The sequence below is a fragment of the Botryllus schlosseri genome, chromosome 16 (genome assembly GCF_051294905.1).
Source record: "Botryllus schlosseri isolate E-star chromosome 16, Bs_hap1, whole genome shotgun sequence".
In the NCBI taxonomy this organism is placed as follows: Eukaryota; Metazoa; Chordata; class Ascidiacea; order Stolidobranchia; family Styelidae; genus Botryllus; species Botryllus schlosseri.
The window spans coordinates 19575436-19589370 of NC_137251.1; the positions used below are offsets into that span (position 1 = coordinate 19575436).

General features: G+C 39.7%; 1 protein-coding gene across 2 annotated transcripts in view; it reads left to right on the plus strand.

Moving 5' to 3' along the window:
- The first annotated feature begins 229 nt into the window (after positions 1-229).
- The window catches only part of LOC145459153 (uncharacterized), a 97716-nt gene continuing 84010 nt past the window's right edge, over positions 230-13935 (plus strand). Inside the window, exons 1-2 of one of the 2 annotated variants that reach the window (XM_080337780.1) lie at positions 230-1150; positions 12748-12839. In XM_080337780.1, the coding sequence (XP_080193906.1) occupies positions 1011-1150; positions 12748-12839 (232 nt within the window). In that variant the 5' untranslated portion in view covers positions 230-1010. Of the gene's footprint in view, positions 1151-1189; positions 7131-12747; positions 12840-13935 lie in introns of those variants that run through there. The other variant, XM_080337781.1, reaches the window with a different exon arrangement.

Here is a 13935-nt window from a genome sequence, read left to right on the forward strand (position 1 = left end):
CAATCTAGTGGACTGAAACCGTCGCCGGCTCGAAGCATTTGACGTTGCGAGAATACTGCAACGCCGGTATATTTTCGTCGAGATTTGGAAAGGGAAGTGTTGCTTTACGTTCATAACCCGCAAGCGTCTGCGGCACCGGTCTGATGAAACCGCAAAACGCCGAGAGAGGCGAGCAGGATAATTGCACGCCGTACGCCTTTCAACGTCTGCCGGTACTGATGCGAGATTATATCATAGCTGTGCTTCAAGTTTATTGTACAGTTCCGAAGGTTTTCAATGGTTACCGTTTGCATTGCGTGTATTTATCGATGATAGGTCGCCGCTTAAGTGTAAATGGGGTCGTGGCGCCCTCCATTTCCTCGAAAAGACAGCGTCAAACCGCCGCAAGAAACTTTGACTTGGCAGATTATTAATTGGGTTGATTCCGAGCGGCCTTTTTCCAAATACTCTCGAGCAAATATGCCTGTCACTAGCTATACATTCAGTCAGACACGATGGTTCTATCTGTTATTCGTGAAGTTTGAGTGGCTATCAGTAGCGGTATCAAATGTGATGAATGGGAATAGTGGGAGGTCGATCAAGTTCTTCGTGAGACACACACCGGATGAGGTTATGGTTACAGAGTAATGTAATCTGAGATTTTGTGAACTTCATTGGATCTTAGAAGCAGATTTCAGCTTTATCTTGAATGATATGTGTATTTCTTGATTTGTTTTGAAGGTTACATGGAATTAGTAGTTGTCGAATCGGGATGATGTGACTCCAATAAATGTCTTGGTAGACGTTGAGGGAATCAAAACAGCGGTGTGACCACACGCTCTCTTTGGCGCGCGGGAATGAACTACGGCGAGACAAGTTACACTTTTTGTCGGCGGAGCAGTCTGTTATTGCTCGTAGTAGTGCGAAGCGGTGATTGCCTTTTTACGAGTTCGGAAACGGATTACTCTGATCGATTCCGGATTAATATATGCAATTAAGAAGCAAACCAAAGACGATACTTCTCTCTACCAATGCTCTGTCGCGAATTAGCTCACTTTGTTCAAAATAGTATCTCAGGAACGCGTTCATCTGCCGATTCGGATCAATTATCGCCACATTTGCACAGCAGGATATCCGACAAAGTTTTCTCGAGACATCGTGGTCAGTTCCGGTAAGTGAGCAAATTAATTTACTCATAAGGAGCCAGCCGTTGAATGTATTCCCAATCAAACGAATCGTGTTTTTATATTTACTCTGTGAGATTAGTATTAGATATTTCGCTCGCTAAAATCACACAGAGCTATCGCGAATATCATCTTCGAAATCAATCGAGGGCGATGGTAGTCGTCGGAAATCACCAGTGACTAAACTGCCCCTGGCCATGTCGGCGAAATTCATTGTTGTCTGGTAACATGACGAATCCTTATACAAATATGATGTCACGGCGTGTAGGTACAACAACCAGGCTTTGCTTGGATATGCCACGATTACCGTGCGGAAGAAGTTCACCGTGTGGATACAGGGGAGTGCGAGAGAGTTTATTTCACTGTATAAATGACGCTGTTGCTCTGTGGTCTGAAATTGTTTGACCCTGCTTTTTCATGTTTCAGCGAAATTTCACGCGCTGATATAATCTTACGCAGCCGTTAATAAATCGCCGTTGTAAACTTGGAAACTATTTTTTTTGCTTTTTAATTTGTTGCTATTTTCCTAGCTCGCGAAATTCTACCGGAGCAACGTCGTTTTATTTTGTAAATTTACATTTTCCATTACCGGTCTTCTCGAGAGTTCAAGTTCGGCAGATTACAAACCACTCGAAGCATTTCAATGCGCGTCTGTGCTTTCATCTGCGCCAAGCGCGCTATTACGTCTAAAAGCACTAAAGAGTTAATTGTGCGGTCATTTTCAAATGGGTGTTAAAATCGTTATGCTGCGGATGCCGACGCGAGGGCGGTCGGTCGCAATTATAAGGCCGGAAAGTATATTTCTACAAAAATTGTGTTTCTCTGAGATATGATTACTTAAGAAAATGTTTCCCACGCGAGGATGCAACGTTGGCAATTGTTGTGCGTCACTAAAAGAAATGATTTACTTTTAAATTGGCTTTCAGATTCTAATTTTGAAATTTGATTGAGAAGATAAATATTGACTTCGCAATCGTTTTTTGATCACTTGATCATCTTATCGACCCTGGCCCCTTTCCTAGTTCCAGGCAGTCGTCCAATCTACGCTTAATTTGTTTTCAAATCCATTCAATTTGTTTAGATAGGCCCAATGCACTTTTAGATATTTGTCTCATGCGATTCCGATGAACTCGGGAAATGGCGTGTTTTTCATACTTGGAATTCGGTCATGGACACTGGACAGTGTATCGTTCTTCCGGATTACTATGACCTAATTTTGGTTGACTGCAATTTGATGTGAGAATGGTAACTTGCCGAACGCTTCTAGCTGGCTCGGGATTCTGGCAATTTACCAGTTTACCGTTCTGAGTCTCTTAAAAGCCATACAAGACTGGCAAGATAGGAAATGGCTAGGTTTGCAATTCTAATCGGCCATTGCTCACTTAACAATACTAATTAGTTGTGTGTCCTCATATGGATATGAGAACGTTTTCATTGACAGTTATGAGAGGCATTCATGATATATATCGGTATATAAATTACAAGGAACATAGTGAAATAGCGCGAATACTTTATTGAAAGACGAGGATCGTGTCACCACGAACGTATAATTAGCAACTACGGATTCCCTGTCGGGATCAGTATGCGCAGTTGCGCAGTTGCGTATGCACACTTGCACTGTGCACATCCGATGGTATATTTCCTGATAGATCATCGTATACGTGTAATTGTATCTTAACATTTTGGAAGAGTGAGCTTTTGTTGCGTCAATACCGTCTGTTCCATGCAGACAGCGGGAGATCTCTTTGATCCACGGGATCAATCTGGTAGAGTTAACAGTATTTCGGTATTTATTCGCAAGTAGCCGGAGCATAACCCGTTTTAAATGACTCGGTGGTAAAACGTTGTCGGCGGGGTTTCAAGCAACCAACTTACCGTGCATGCATCCAACCGAAATAATCTCCCTTGTTAAAAGACCGGCTTGAACGACCATCTAAAATCTATTGCAAGCGGCGCGATAATTCGAAAATAACCGGCGTACAAATAATTCGGTTGGTATGGGGAAAAGTAGGGATAATAAGAACTAAACTATTGAGCTCATATCGTCTGGGAGACATAAAGTACAGATCAGCGACCTATGGGTATTATGATCCATAAAAAATTTCAAGTCTCCCATCAGCATAGGCTGCTCAGTGCTCAATGTATGCAAGAAATCACTGTCAATTAAATACCACTGTCGGCATTATTGTGAGCTGGTATATAGTATATATAAGACTGTATGTTGATGGCAACAAATTCATCTACGCGATGTTTTCATGTCCAGTATATGATGTTTGAGTTTTGGTCGTTTTACATGTGTGATGTCAACTTGTGTAATGTTGGTGTCGGGAGTGTTGTTTCGTACTAGCGTTGAGATTATCTTGATACAATAAGTTGCATAAGTACTAATTACGGACAGAAATATAATCATTTGACAGAATAGTAGTCTGCGGTGGTCGCCCATATCGCGAAGACAGCCTTTACAGATTGCTGCTTTTTCAATGTTTAGATATCACTCACTTTAAATCCAATCTATGCGCATGCGCATATAGATTGCTCAAGCCTTTGCAGCTTGCGAACCTGTAAAATTTCAAAACAAATTTTGTGGACCGGCGAGCTTTCAAAAATCAAAATCAACCCATAATGTAATTGGGATGCGACAAATGTATTCAACTCAAAACAAAGAATGTAATGAATGAAAATTTGATGAAACGTTAATTCAAAAAATGAGTAATTCGCCGCTGTCCTGTTGATAGTACGCCGGTTATGCATGATCCTATTCTATTCGTCGATCTCGCTTTGACCACCTGTTGGTCTTTTGCACCACAGTCAATAATGGCGTAAGAAATGAAAACCAGTCAATAATAGAAGACATAATATTGGAAGAAAAGTGATTTCGCTATTTGCTGGATTGCCATATTGTCAAATATACCCGAATTGTACTAACCGGACAATACGACATCAATACACTGCAATGAAACGACATATCTGCATTTAATTATTTTGCAAATTCGACAACCCGATACAATATTCACAAAAGAGAGTTGATGCTGATCCCAGTTTGTAGAGTAATCTAAATCGCCCAGTATTATCCTATTTATGCCTGGAATGGTATACAAATCTATTATCTCGCAGCATGCACATTTCACATTCTGAGTACCAATCTTTGTTGGAGCACGCCAGCAAATTGGGCACCCACAGATCATTGATGACTAAGGACGGTGTCAACTTCTGAAAGGTTCAGGTTCGTGTAAACGCGAACCTTATTAAAAGGTTCTGTGTGAACGCGAACGTGAACCTTATGACGTCACGTGACGTCATATTGCTAACTCCAACCCTACATTTCAGTGAAGTGATAGCCTATATTAATGTACACGATTCCTAGCGACGACGCGGGCCACGTAATGCCACTATGCTGAAGTGCATATTGACGTTTTAAACGTCGCCAACTTTATCATCGGGGACAATCAAATGATGTAATAATCCCATACAATCAATATCTTCCGACAATGTATTCGGCGTCTGAGTATTTAGCAGAATGTAAAACGGGTTTCGATACTTGCTACCGCGATAATACCCCATTGACAAGTTATATAGAAGTAGCCAACACCTCAATCGCACGGATTTAGTTGTTCTGATACAATAAACATATGAAATGAAGATTGACCCCGTACACCTGCTAGATTTTTTAAATCAGACAACGATATCAATTTGATTGGTTGATTGAATAGACATCATTCGCTGACTTCATGTAGTGTATTTCGCTCTTGATGTTGAGGATTGCGGGTCCATCTCACAGCAGAGAGTCAGTAAATATTCACAAACGGAAAGCCGGATATTTCGAGAAAACTTTTGTAACAAAGCAAGTAAAAGTATTTTAGATTGTCAAGGTGCATACCCGTTTGGTGTTGATTTTTTTATGCTGTCAGCGCCATGCATAGAGTGGCCCGAAGTTGAAATGCAATTAATTTCTTACAAAGATTTGATAATGAAGTGAAAATTGTAATATATGAAAAAGATTCACAGTGCCGAACCTACCAAGGTTCGTTTGTGAACGTGAACCTCTAAAAACTTCGGAGGTTCACACGCAGAACGCGAACGTGAAGCTCACGTTCACACCATCCCTACTAATTACGGAAGAGACCGCTCTAATCACGATAGATTTTATTCTGATGTAATGATAGTTTCGGTATTGTAGGGCAGCCGCATCCGGCCTGCCATACTATTTCATCCGGTAGGTCGGTGACATTGACACCCAATCTCGAGAAGGCAAAAAATGCACACTGAGTTCAGATTTGCATGGAAAAGTGACGAAAATATTGGCTACCGACTACGGTACACAAAATATAATTCAAATATCTGTGGTTGCATTGCTTTGTGACTTCCGACTCGAAAGGTCCTAGGACTCCTGAAAAACTCGAACTAATAATAAACCGGATCCCAATGTCCGCAGTTACAGTTAAATCCCTTGTATTTGTAACAAAGCATACGCAGGGCTAACGCTAGATTACGGCTAAAAAATAAGAAGCATAGAAATATGCCAATTTATATGGTGGTTAGCACCACTGTTTAGAGATTCATAACTTTATTCAACGGGTAAATAATCGTATTTTGCAATTCCATTGTTCGCGAATCAAAGTGTTGCTAGTTGTCAGAATAAAAAGCTTATATGTTCCGTCAAACAATATAATACTTTTATGATAATTATTATTATATGCTTGATAATCAAGTATTCAAGTGAAAAGCAACGGCATGAAATATCATTATGGAATCATTGAGCGATTTGAAGGTTTGAATCCGTCCGGCGACGCAATTTGATTTTGACACCCCTGTTGCAGGGCGTCTATCTCGGCTTCACTGCATTATTGCGTTATTGTCTTGTATCAGCAACAACAGACATCTACGAACTGTCATTTATGACTACCTTACGGGCTTACTAGCCCATCACCAAAAATTGATCTGAAAAATTTACTATTATTAATTGAAGTATAATGTAAATTATGATCCAGAACTCCAGATTTACCTCTACATTCAAGTTAAGATAGGATCCCATATTTGTCGAGACTCCTATAAAGAATTAAGTGTTACTGATAGCCGGCTAAGCATCGGAAATGATATACTTCCTCGTGCTTATCTCGATTTGGAAGATGCGTTTCAAGTGCTTGTACAGATAAGCAATTATTGTTCACGGTATCAGATGTACTTTTCCTGTGGTTGTTAGAAGCACTTCAACGGTTTCCTCAATGGGAGTTAAATAAGAAAAATTACGTCATTTGTAGTAACGGTAGGCCTACCTACAGTCCCGCAGTCAAACCTACTGAAATTGCAAAGCAGAAGGTCGCCACCGGATTATCACGAAAGGCGCGTGCTTTGTGTGCGGGCAACAACGTGAAATAATCTATTTCCTTAATCATGTCGTGCGGCCGGCCTTTCAAGTGTAGCGGTTACGCTCGATATTGTTACGACTCTTTTGTATACAGCATGGCCGTCGGTTTTGAAAGGCCACGACTGCATGGGCCGTCGATTTGAAACCGTAGCTGCATTCATAGTCGCGACAAGCATGACTCCTGAAAGCTCCTGTTTTATTGAAGATTTCTCTATCTGTAGTATTGATCACTATTCCACATCTACGTGAATAAAGTATGCTTCTTTGTCGAAGTCAAGTGCTGAAGAGATCACATTTCGCACCAGGGTAGCTCATCTCTGGTCAAGAGGATATGGTGACCGCATCTAATCATTTTCGAACCGCCAATGCAATTGATTTTGTATCTCGTCTTCTGCATGTTTGGCGACTGAATATTTCTAGCGTACTCGGAAAGAGGACTTTCCGTGTTGATTTTAGCAACGTCACATGTACAAATCAACGGTCTTGGGTATTATACTATTTAGATTGTTAGTTAAGACGTTTTACGACTTCAATCAGCGTCAAGTTGGGTAGTTAAAAGCTTGGAATGTACTGCTGTCGTCTGGACTACTTTAGATGATTCGGTAGGTTGATACTTTTGCGCGCAACAAAAGTTGTAATTCAACTGGTGGATTTACTTGTGATTTTTGCATTTTTCGGAGTGTTAATAGATATTTGCTGTGTATCTTCGCTTTTTCCGAAACGTTTGTAATCTGTGTTGCGTTGTATGTAATTTAGAGCATTAGCTGGAAGCTTTGCACACATTACTGGTATCAAAACCTGATAGAAAACGTGTTCCCTAAGACGTAGTATTTTCGCAGCGTCTTGGGCGGTCGCGAACAGGCTTGATGTACAATTGTTATGCGGCGTTAGTTTATGACATCACACCCGTACCTAGTCAAGCGTGAATTTCTTTTAAGTCATTAGTCTTTGCAAATATTAGTGAACACTAGAGAGTGAATTTACCATGAAATTGGTCTCAGTACAACAGATTCATTTGTCGAATTTTAGTCCTATATCTCAGATGATAAATCGTTTTCAATGAGTTGTAAAATGCTTGCATTCGGAATGAGCCACAATAAATCAGTACCGTAATCAATGGATTCCCAACTCTTACAACTTCGCTAAACGTTATCTTGTCTTTGAAGTATTTTAAGTATAAATCAAATAGAATTCTGTATATTGATATCCCTCTGTGTGTTTACATTTCGATTCAGTCCGTATCAGTAAACACGATTTCGACTCTCCAAAGGTGTTCGACCATCTATGTTTGTTTTGTTAATACGCAGATAGCCTAAGGGATATATTTCGATAATGCTTTGACCGCTTACGCAGTTGACTGACCGAAAAAATATCCGTTTGCTGCTGTCAGCTGGACTGATTTATTTCAGCTGTTCTGTTCTAGAATGTAGCAAATCTTCATGTTTCGGAAGCTCATCTGATCTTAGTCGTAATTCCGAACATGGCAGTGACTTACTACTATTTGCTTGTGCTATGTTGACCGATTGATCGTAAAATTCAATTAGGCCTACATTTTGATCCAATACGACGGCTGCAGTGTGCCGAATACTCACTTGGGGTACCGAATTGAAGCTGTATTCATAAACGTTCTAGCAGTATAGCACTTCGTTGCTATTCTTTGAATCATAGCCCAATCTAATACCGGTACCACGACATCAGAACTAATCGATCAACTCTGAAATATGGTGTGGAATAGATAAGGAAGGCTGGTAGCATTGTGATAGTTTCGTTCGACATGATTAGGCTTACACTTCAATTGTTGAAGTAGTTAAATAGTTGAGCTTTGCGGGATATTGTGATTGTTTGCATGGCAAAACTGGATTAGAACACATCGAGACCTATGTCCGCACTGTTTGATTGGTCCGTAATACAGAGTACTCTCGCAATGGGTGCCTTTATTTTGTGCTAGGAAACTTATGACACTTATGGAAGCTTATGAAACTTATGAAACTTATGGAAATTTATGAAACTCATGAAACTTATGGAAACTTATGAAATTTATGGAAACTTATGGCATGCTATTGAATATATCAAAGGCGGCCAAACCTCAGAGTAATATAATTGATACTGCTCATGTAGACGTTAAATAATTTAGTGATTTGAGAAGTACCCGAGTAGCTTTGAGTCACGAATCTTCAATTGTGACGTCATGGTGGATTGGCATAAACAATATAGTGTAAATATGTCTCCTTCGACGAAAAGGGCTTCTGACCACTGTCATAAATAGATCAAAAATATCTTTAACCAGGACTACATCGTTATGCAGCATTTTTACGGTAGGCGGTCAACGGTCATCATCATCAGAACCCGCATTCCGTAGCAATGATCGATTTCTACTTGCTATAACTGTTGAACCGACGACGATTTCAAGGTTTCCAGCCACTCCCATCGTATATACTTCCAATATATCGGGTGCAATTCATCCGTAGGCTAATACTGCATGTTTTGTCGAAAGTAGGCCTATTTACACAACTGTGGGATAAATATACAACGTTGAAGAAAAAACACAATTTTTTAAGACGTTTGTTTAGAACACTGTTTAAAACATGTTTTACACAAACTGCTTTAAAACACGTTTTTTTAATTATATGCAACCCTCAGTAGTTCCGAGAATACGTCTCAATATCGTTCAGAACTGATGCATATGCTATGCTGTGCCATGCTATTGATACAAGCTATTTTATCCAACCGTGGCGTTCCTAGAGGCCCAGAACGTTTAACTTCTTCGAGTAAATTCAGAAGTAACGTGATTTACGATACGGCTATTTATTAACTGGAGGATGAAGAACGACCAGTTCGAAAATACAAAATTCCTATAGTTGATATCTCAGTTCATCGCGAATTAATCGACTATACGCCACGACATCGGCAGATGATTAGCAAACTATGACGGTTATCTTATCCTCAAGTATCCTGTTGGCGTTTAGTTTACGTTATCGTAAATTTTGCATATTACCAGTCTGGTTGCGAATTAGCGAATTGTCTTCTGGATTAATGTAGGAGAAGGGCAGAAGACACACTGTCAGTTTGCTTATTCACGAAATCTCAGAAAGGAGATGATGTCACGTCACGAAAAAAACTAAACTAAAACCATCATTCTGTAAAATTGAGATGTACATCAATTGAAACACGGTCTGGTTTCATGTTGTCTCCCCCTTCACGCATACCTTGATGCTGCGAGATATTGTATGAGACTGACTAAATATGTATTTAAATATGTATTCGCTCTCACGTGTATGATTATGACCCCATACTGATGTTGTCGAATACCCTACGTAGGTACCTCTCCAAATGATTTAATATGCATCGGGCATGACGGAGCAACTTCCAGAATGCCTACACCTGAATTCTCGTACATACAAAACTGACACGAGACATCATTTCGGATTGGCAGAAATGCCTTTCCATGCCACGTGCATAACTGCAGATTGCTGACGTAGGTTGTCATGCAGCATGTCAAAAAGTTCTGTCAAAGTCACATGGTCACAATGTAAACGATGCATCTCGCGATGACTCTTAAAGCGCTGGTTCTTAACCGTCGGTCTGCTGACAAGTGCCGGCCCCTGTCAACGTTCCCGCCGGTCCGCCATATATATTACAGTACGCTCAATTGCAAAATGCTAGGAGTTGGACGCTTGTCAGTAATTATGGATATGTAACAATTTTAAATTGATTTAGAAATTTAGAACGCAGTTTTCAGGATCATTTCGTAATTCATGGTATAGCTTGGACTAAGCGTACGTCAGAGTCCTACACCACACTGGTTGAAATTAAACGGCGACTCGTGTAAGACCAGTCATTTGTGAAAACTTCGTTGAATTTCGACAGTTTAATTTAACGACATTTGTCAGCATAATAGATGCTAGCAAACAGCAGAGTTTCAGCTCGTTTAGAAGAAAACGAACAGTCACATTCCAGTTGGTCGTTTTCAACAGTATCGATAGAAACTTCATTAGAATCACGTATAACACGTGCAATCTAAAAAAGGCAGCAGCTAAATTCTAATTAGGTTGAAAGTTTCAATATTTCCATTTGAGTTGTGTACATCTGTCGCAATTGTATTTTGGGTATATTTTGATTTTTCGAGGATCACCGGACCACAAAATCTGCTGTGAAATTTTATCGGTCCCCAACTTTCAACGGTTGGAATCACTGTCAGGGCCCGGAAGAAAATAGACGTTACAAAATGTCTTGGCCAGAAATCGTTTCTGTACTTTGGGTATGGCACGGACGTTACGGAATGCCGAACTGATAGTGTGCATGGGGTTCGTGTCCAGAATTTGCCCCAATTGCTTTAACAGTTCCTCGTATACCGAAGTGACTCAAGAAATCATTAGAAGCTGATCCCATATTGTTTCGTTCGATTGGTGTTTCCATGTATACTTGGACAACTAGAGATTTCTAGCGGTCTAACTAGACAAATTTTAGCGAAAGGTCGGTTGATAATCTAATATGTGAAATATTTCTAGGTTTCTACGCTCTAATTTTAATTCTAATCTAATGTAGAAAGGCTGAAAATCTTCTACTATCCATATCTGTAACAATGTACATAATTGTCATGTACCTCACCTATACCAACGCACAAAAAAGATTTTCCTAGTCTCAATGAGGGTACCTTGTCGGATGCGTCCGTAGACGCGTTCAACAATGAGCTATGTCAATTATTTTCGGCTAAATACGCTACAACTGTACGATATCTGGTCCGTTGACAGCATCCAATACGCTCATGTGGCCTTAGGTAACTATGGTTTGGACCTAGGGACTCGTATGGTTTATTACACGACGAATCTTCCCTGAACCGACTAATTGCCGAGATCCGAGAAGAACGTTGTTAAGATTTTGCCAACAAACGGTTCAATTTGAAACGATTTTCCCACGATGGTCATGATACAGTGAACGATATACCTCATCTTGTTAAATGTGGTCATTAGGCTAACAGAACATGTGCTAATGTTTTCATGAAGATCTGGTAGTATTTCTGTTCGAAAAGATTCGAAATATTGAAATATTTTGTATTGTGGCTCAAATCCATTCTTACAATTAGTAGGGTAAATGCGTTGAAGCGATAAGCTATGTTATCACTAGGGCAAGTTTTTGCAATTTTTGAAACTTCTTTTTACAGCTTCCGGCAGCTTCCTAAATACTCAGAAGCTACGTAGTATCGTGGTTTGGCTGTTTGGAGGATTCTTATATATCAACTTTTTTGCAACTTTTATCCATTTTTTATGCAACTTTTAGTAACTTTTTCGATTTTTTGTGAAACTTTACGCAACTTTTTTCGATTTTTCATGCTACTATCTCTTTACTGGACATATTTGGCACTATATGTAAATAGATCGCTTGATTATTTCAATGTCGTTTAAATTTGAGGTACTTTCTGAATAGACGCACATTCAGGCTAGACCGCCGAAAATCATATTTTCACTGGGTCAATTTTTTCAGGCTATTGATTTTGTTAAGTCGCCAACACTCAGTTTTACTACAGGGCCTTAGATGTGGACCTATTCTCCAGTATCTCATACCCTAATAATTGTAAGGATCTTGTCCATAAATGCAACATTTCCGTGCAACTTTTGTGAAAAATTAACGCAACTTTTTCCAGCAACTTTTGTGAAAAATTACCGCAACTTTTTCCAGCAACTTTTGTGAAAAATAAATGCAGCTTTCCACGGATTTGCGTGCAACAAAACTTGCCCTAGTTATCACAAAACCAGTGTTACACCAGCAGAGCGATGCAATGCTTGTCAACATCTAATGTGCTAATGCACGGTGGTATTTCGGATTTGGTACTCTCTTTCGCGAACGATACTATAGCATCGGATCTGTTCCGTAACGACCTTTCTCGCCTTTGAAATATGCTTCGTAATTATTGCAGCATTGTTATAGCAACGTTATGTATAGTTGTGCTTGATTGTCTGATGCGCATTGTGGCGGAGAACTTCTATAAACCCCTTCAGCGAAACATTGCATCACTTTTATGTAGCAGATTGTGCGCAATGCCAATTTTGTTTGATCTAAGTGGGTAATCCAATTACTTTTGCCCGTCACCGCACGGAAATGTAACGAATGCGAAATTGTCGAATTGGTTTGTTTAGAAACGGATGGATTCGTAGTAGATAGAGTCTCGCAGAACCCCTATGATTATTTTTTCTGATTTATTTCTTATTTCAATTTTTTCAGCTTTGCATTGTGGAATCTCTTCAGCGTTGCAATATTTTTGATGACCCTTATTTCTGCTGAAGGAAACAACTCAAGTGAAAGGTCTCGTGGAGGTTAGATTTCATTGCATAAGGAAGCCATATATAATGTCATCATTTTTATAGCATCAGTGATGTGTTTTACAAATTCCTCAACTCGGGAGAACGGTTACCCTGTTACGATGGGTCATACAGGCATGTTTATCTGGCATTTGGGGACCCGGACGACAAAAATAAGGCTTTTTGAACACATAGATTATTATGGCTTTGATAAAAATGACAACAAAAATTGAAGGCATTTGTATGACGCGATAAAACAAGTGTGGCACGCAAAATTCTCTTTGGGTGGCCGCGGACTATGTTCCAAGAGGACCATGAAAAATGAATGGAAATCATAGGGTCCAGACCAAAAAGTCGAGTAATAAACTCTGTTTTACGGCGAATCTGTGGATTGATCAACCCGACGATTAGATAATGGAAGACATCCATAGCGTATAGGAAGTTGATGATTATAGCCCGTAACAGCAGGGTTTTCGTTAGTCATCACCTTATTTTGGAATCTGTGACTGACGTTAATTCTGTATTTAGCTCAATTACTAGGCATTCTTCCTGTTTTACCACTCCTGCATTTTGCTACATCATGTAACCACCACGCGCGATTTATGCTGCGTTTGGCTCAGTGTGTATATATAATTCACTTTTAACTTGCTATTGAAAAATGTCTGCATGACTCAATAACTGATGGATAGACTGTGTCATGTTGAACAAAGGAGGCGTGGTTTCATCAATGAACATACGCAGTGCAAAAAATCCCAGTCGCCAGGAAGGAACACCCATCAATGCGTAGTTGCGTGCCATACATACATATATTCAGTCCTTTTCTCGATGTCCGGGGATTTATTTATGTTAATTGAATATTAAAGCCACTCATGATTTCTAACCATTGGTTAGGTAGTGAAGGCTGTGTTACGAACATGTCAGCAACCATTATGAATTGTTATCATAAATGATATTTTGATATTTTTAAAGGCATGTAATTTTGCGCATATATACTATAGAAGCAGTCGATTTCGTATTGGGTGAATTCACTCTCCAAAACCGTTGTCAATTCGATTTTTGTTCTCGTTGTTTGATGGCACAGAGAGGATACCGCACACTTTGTGACTTTCGT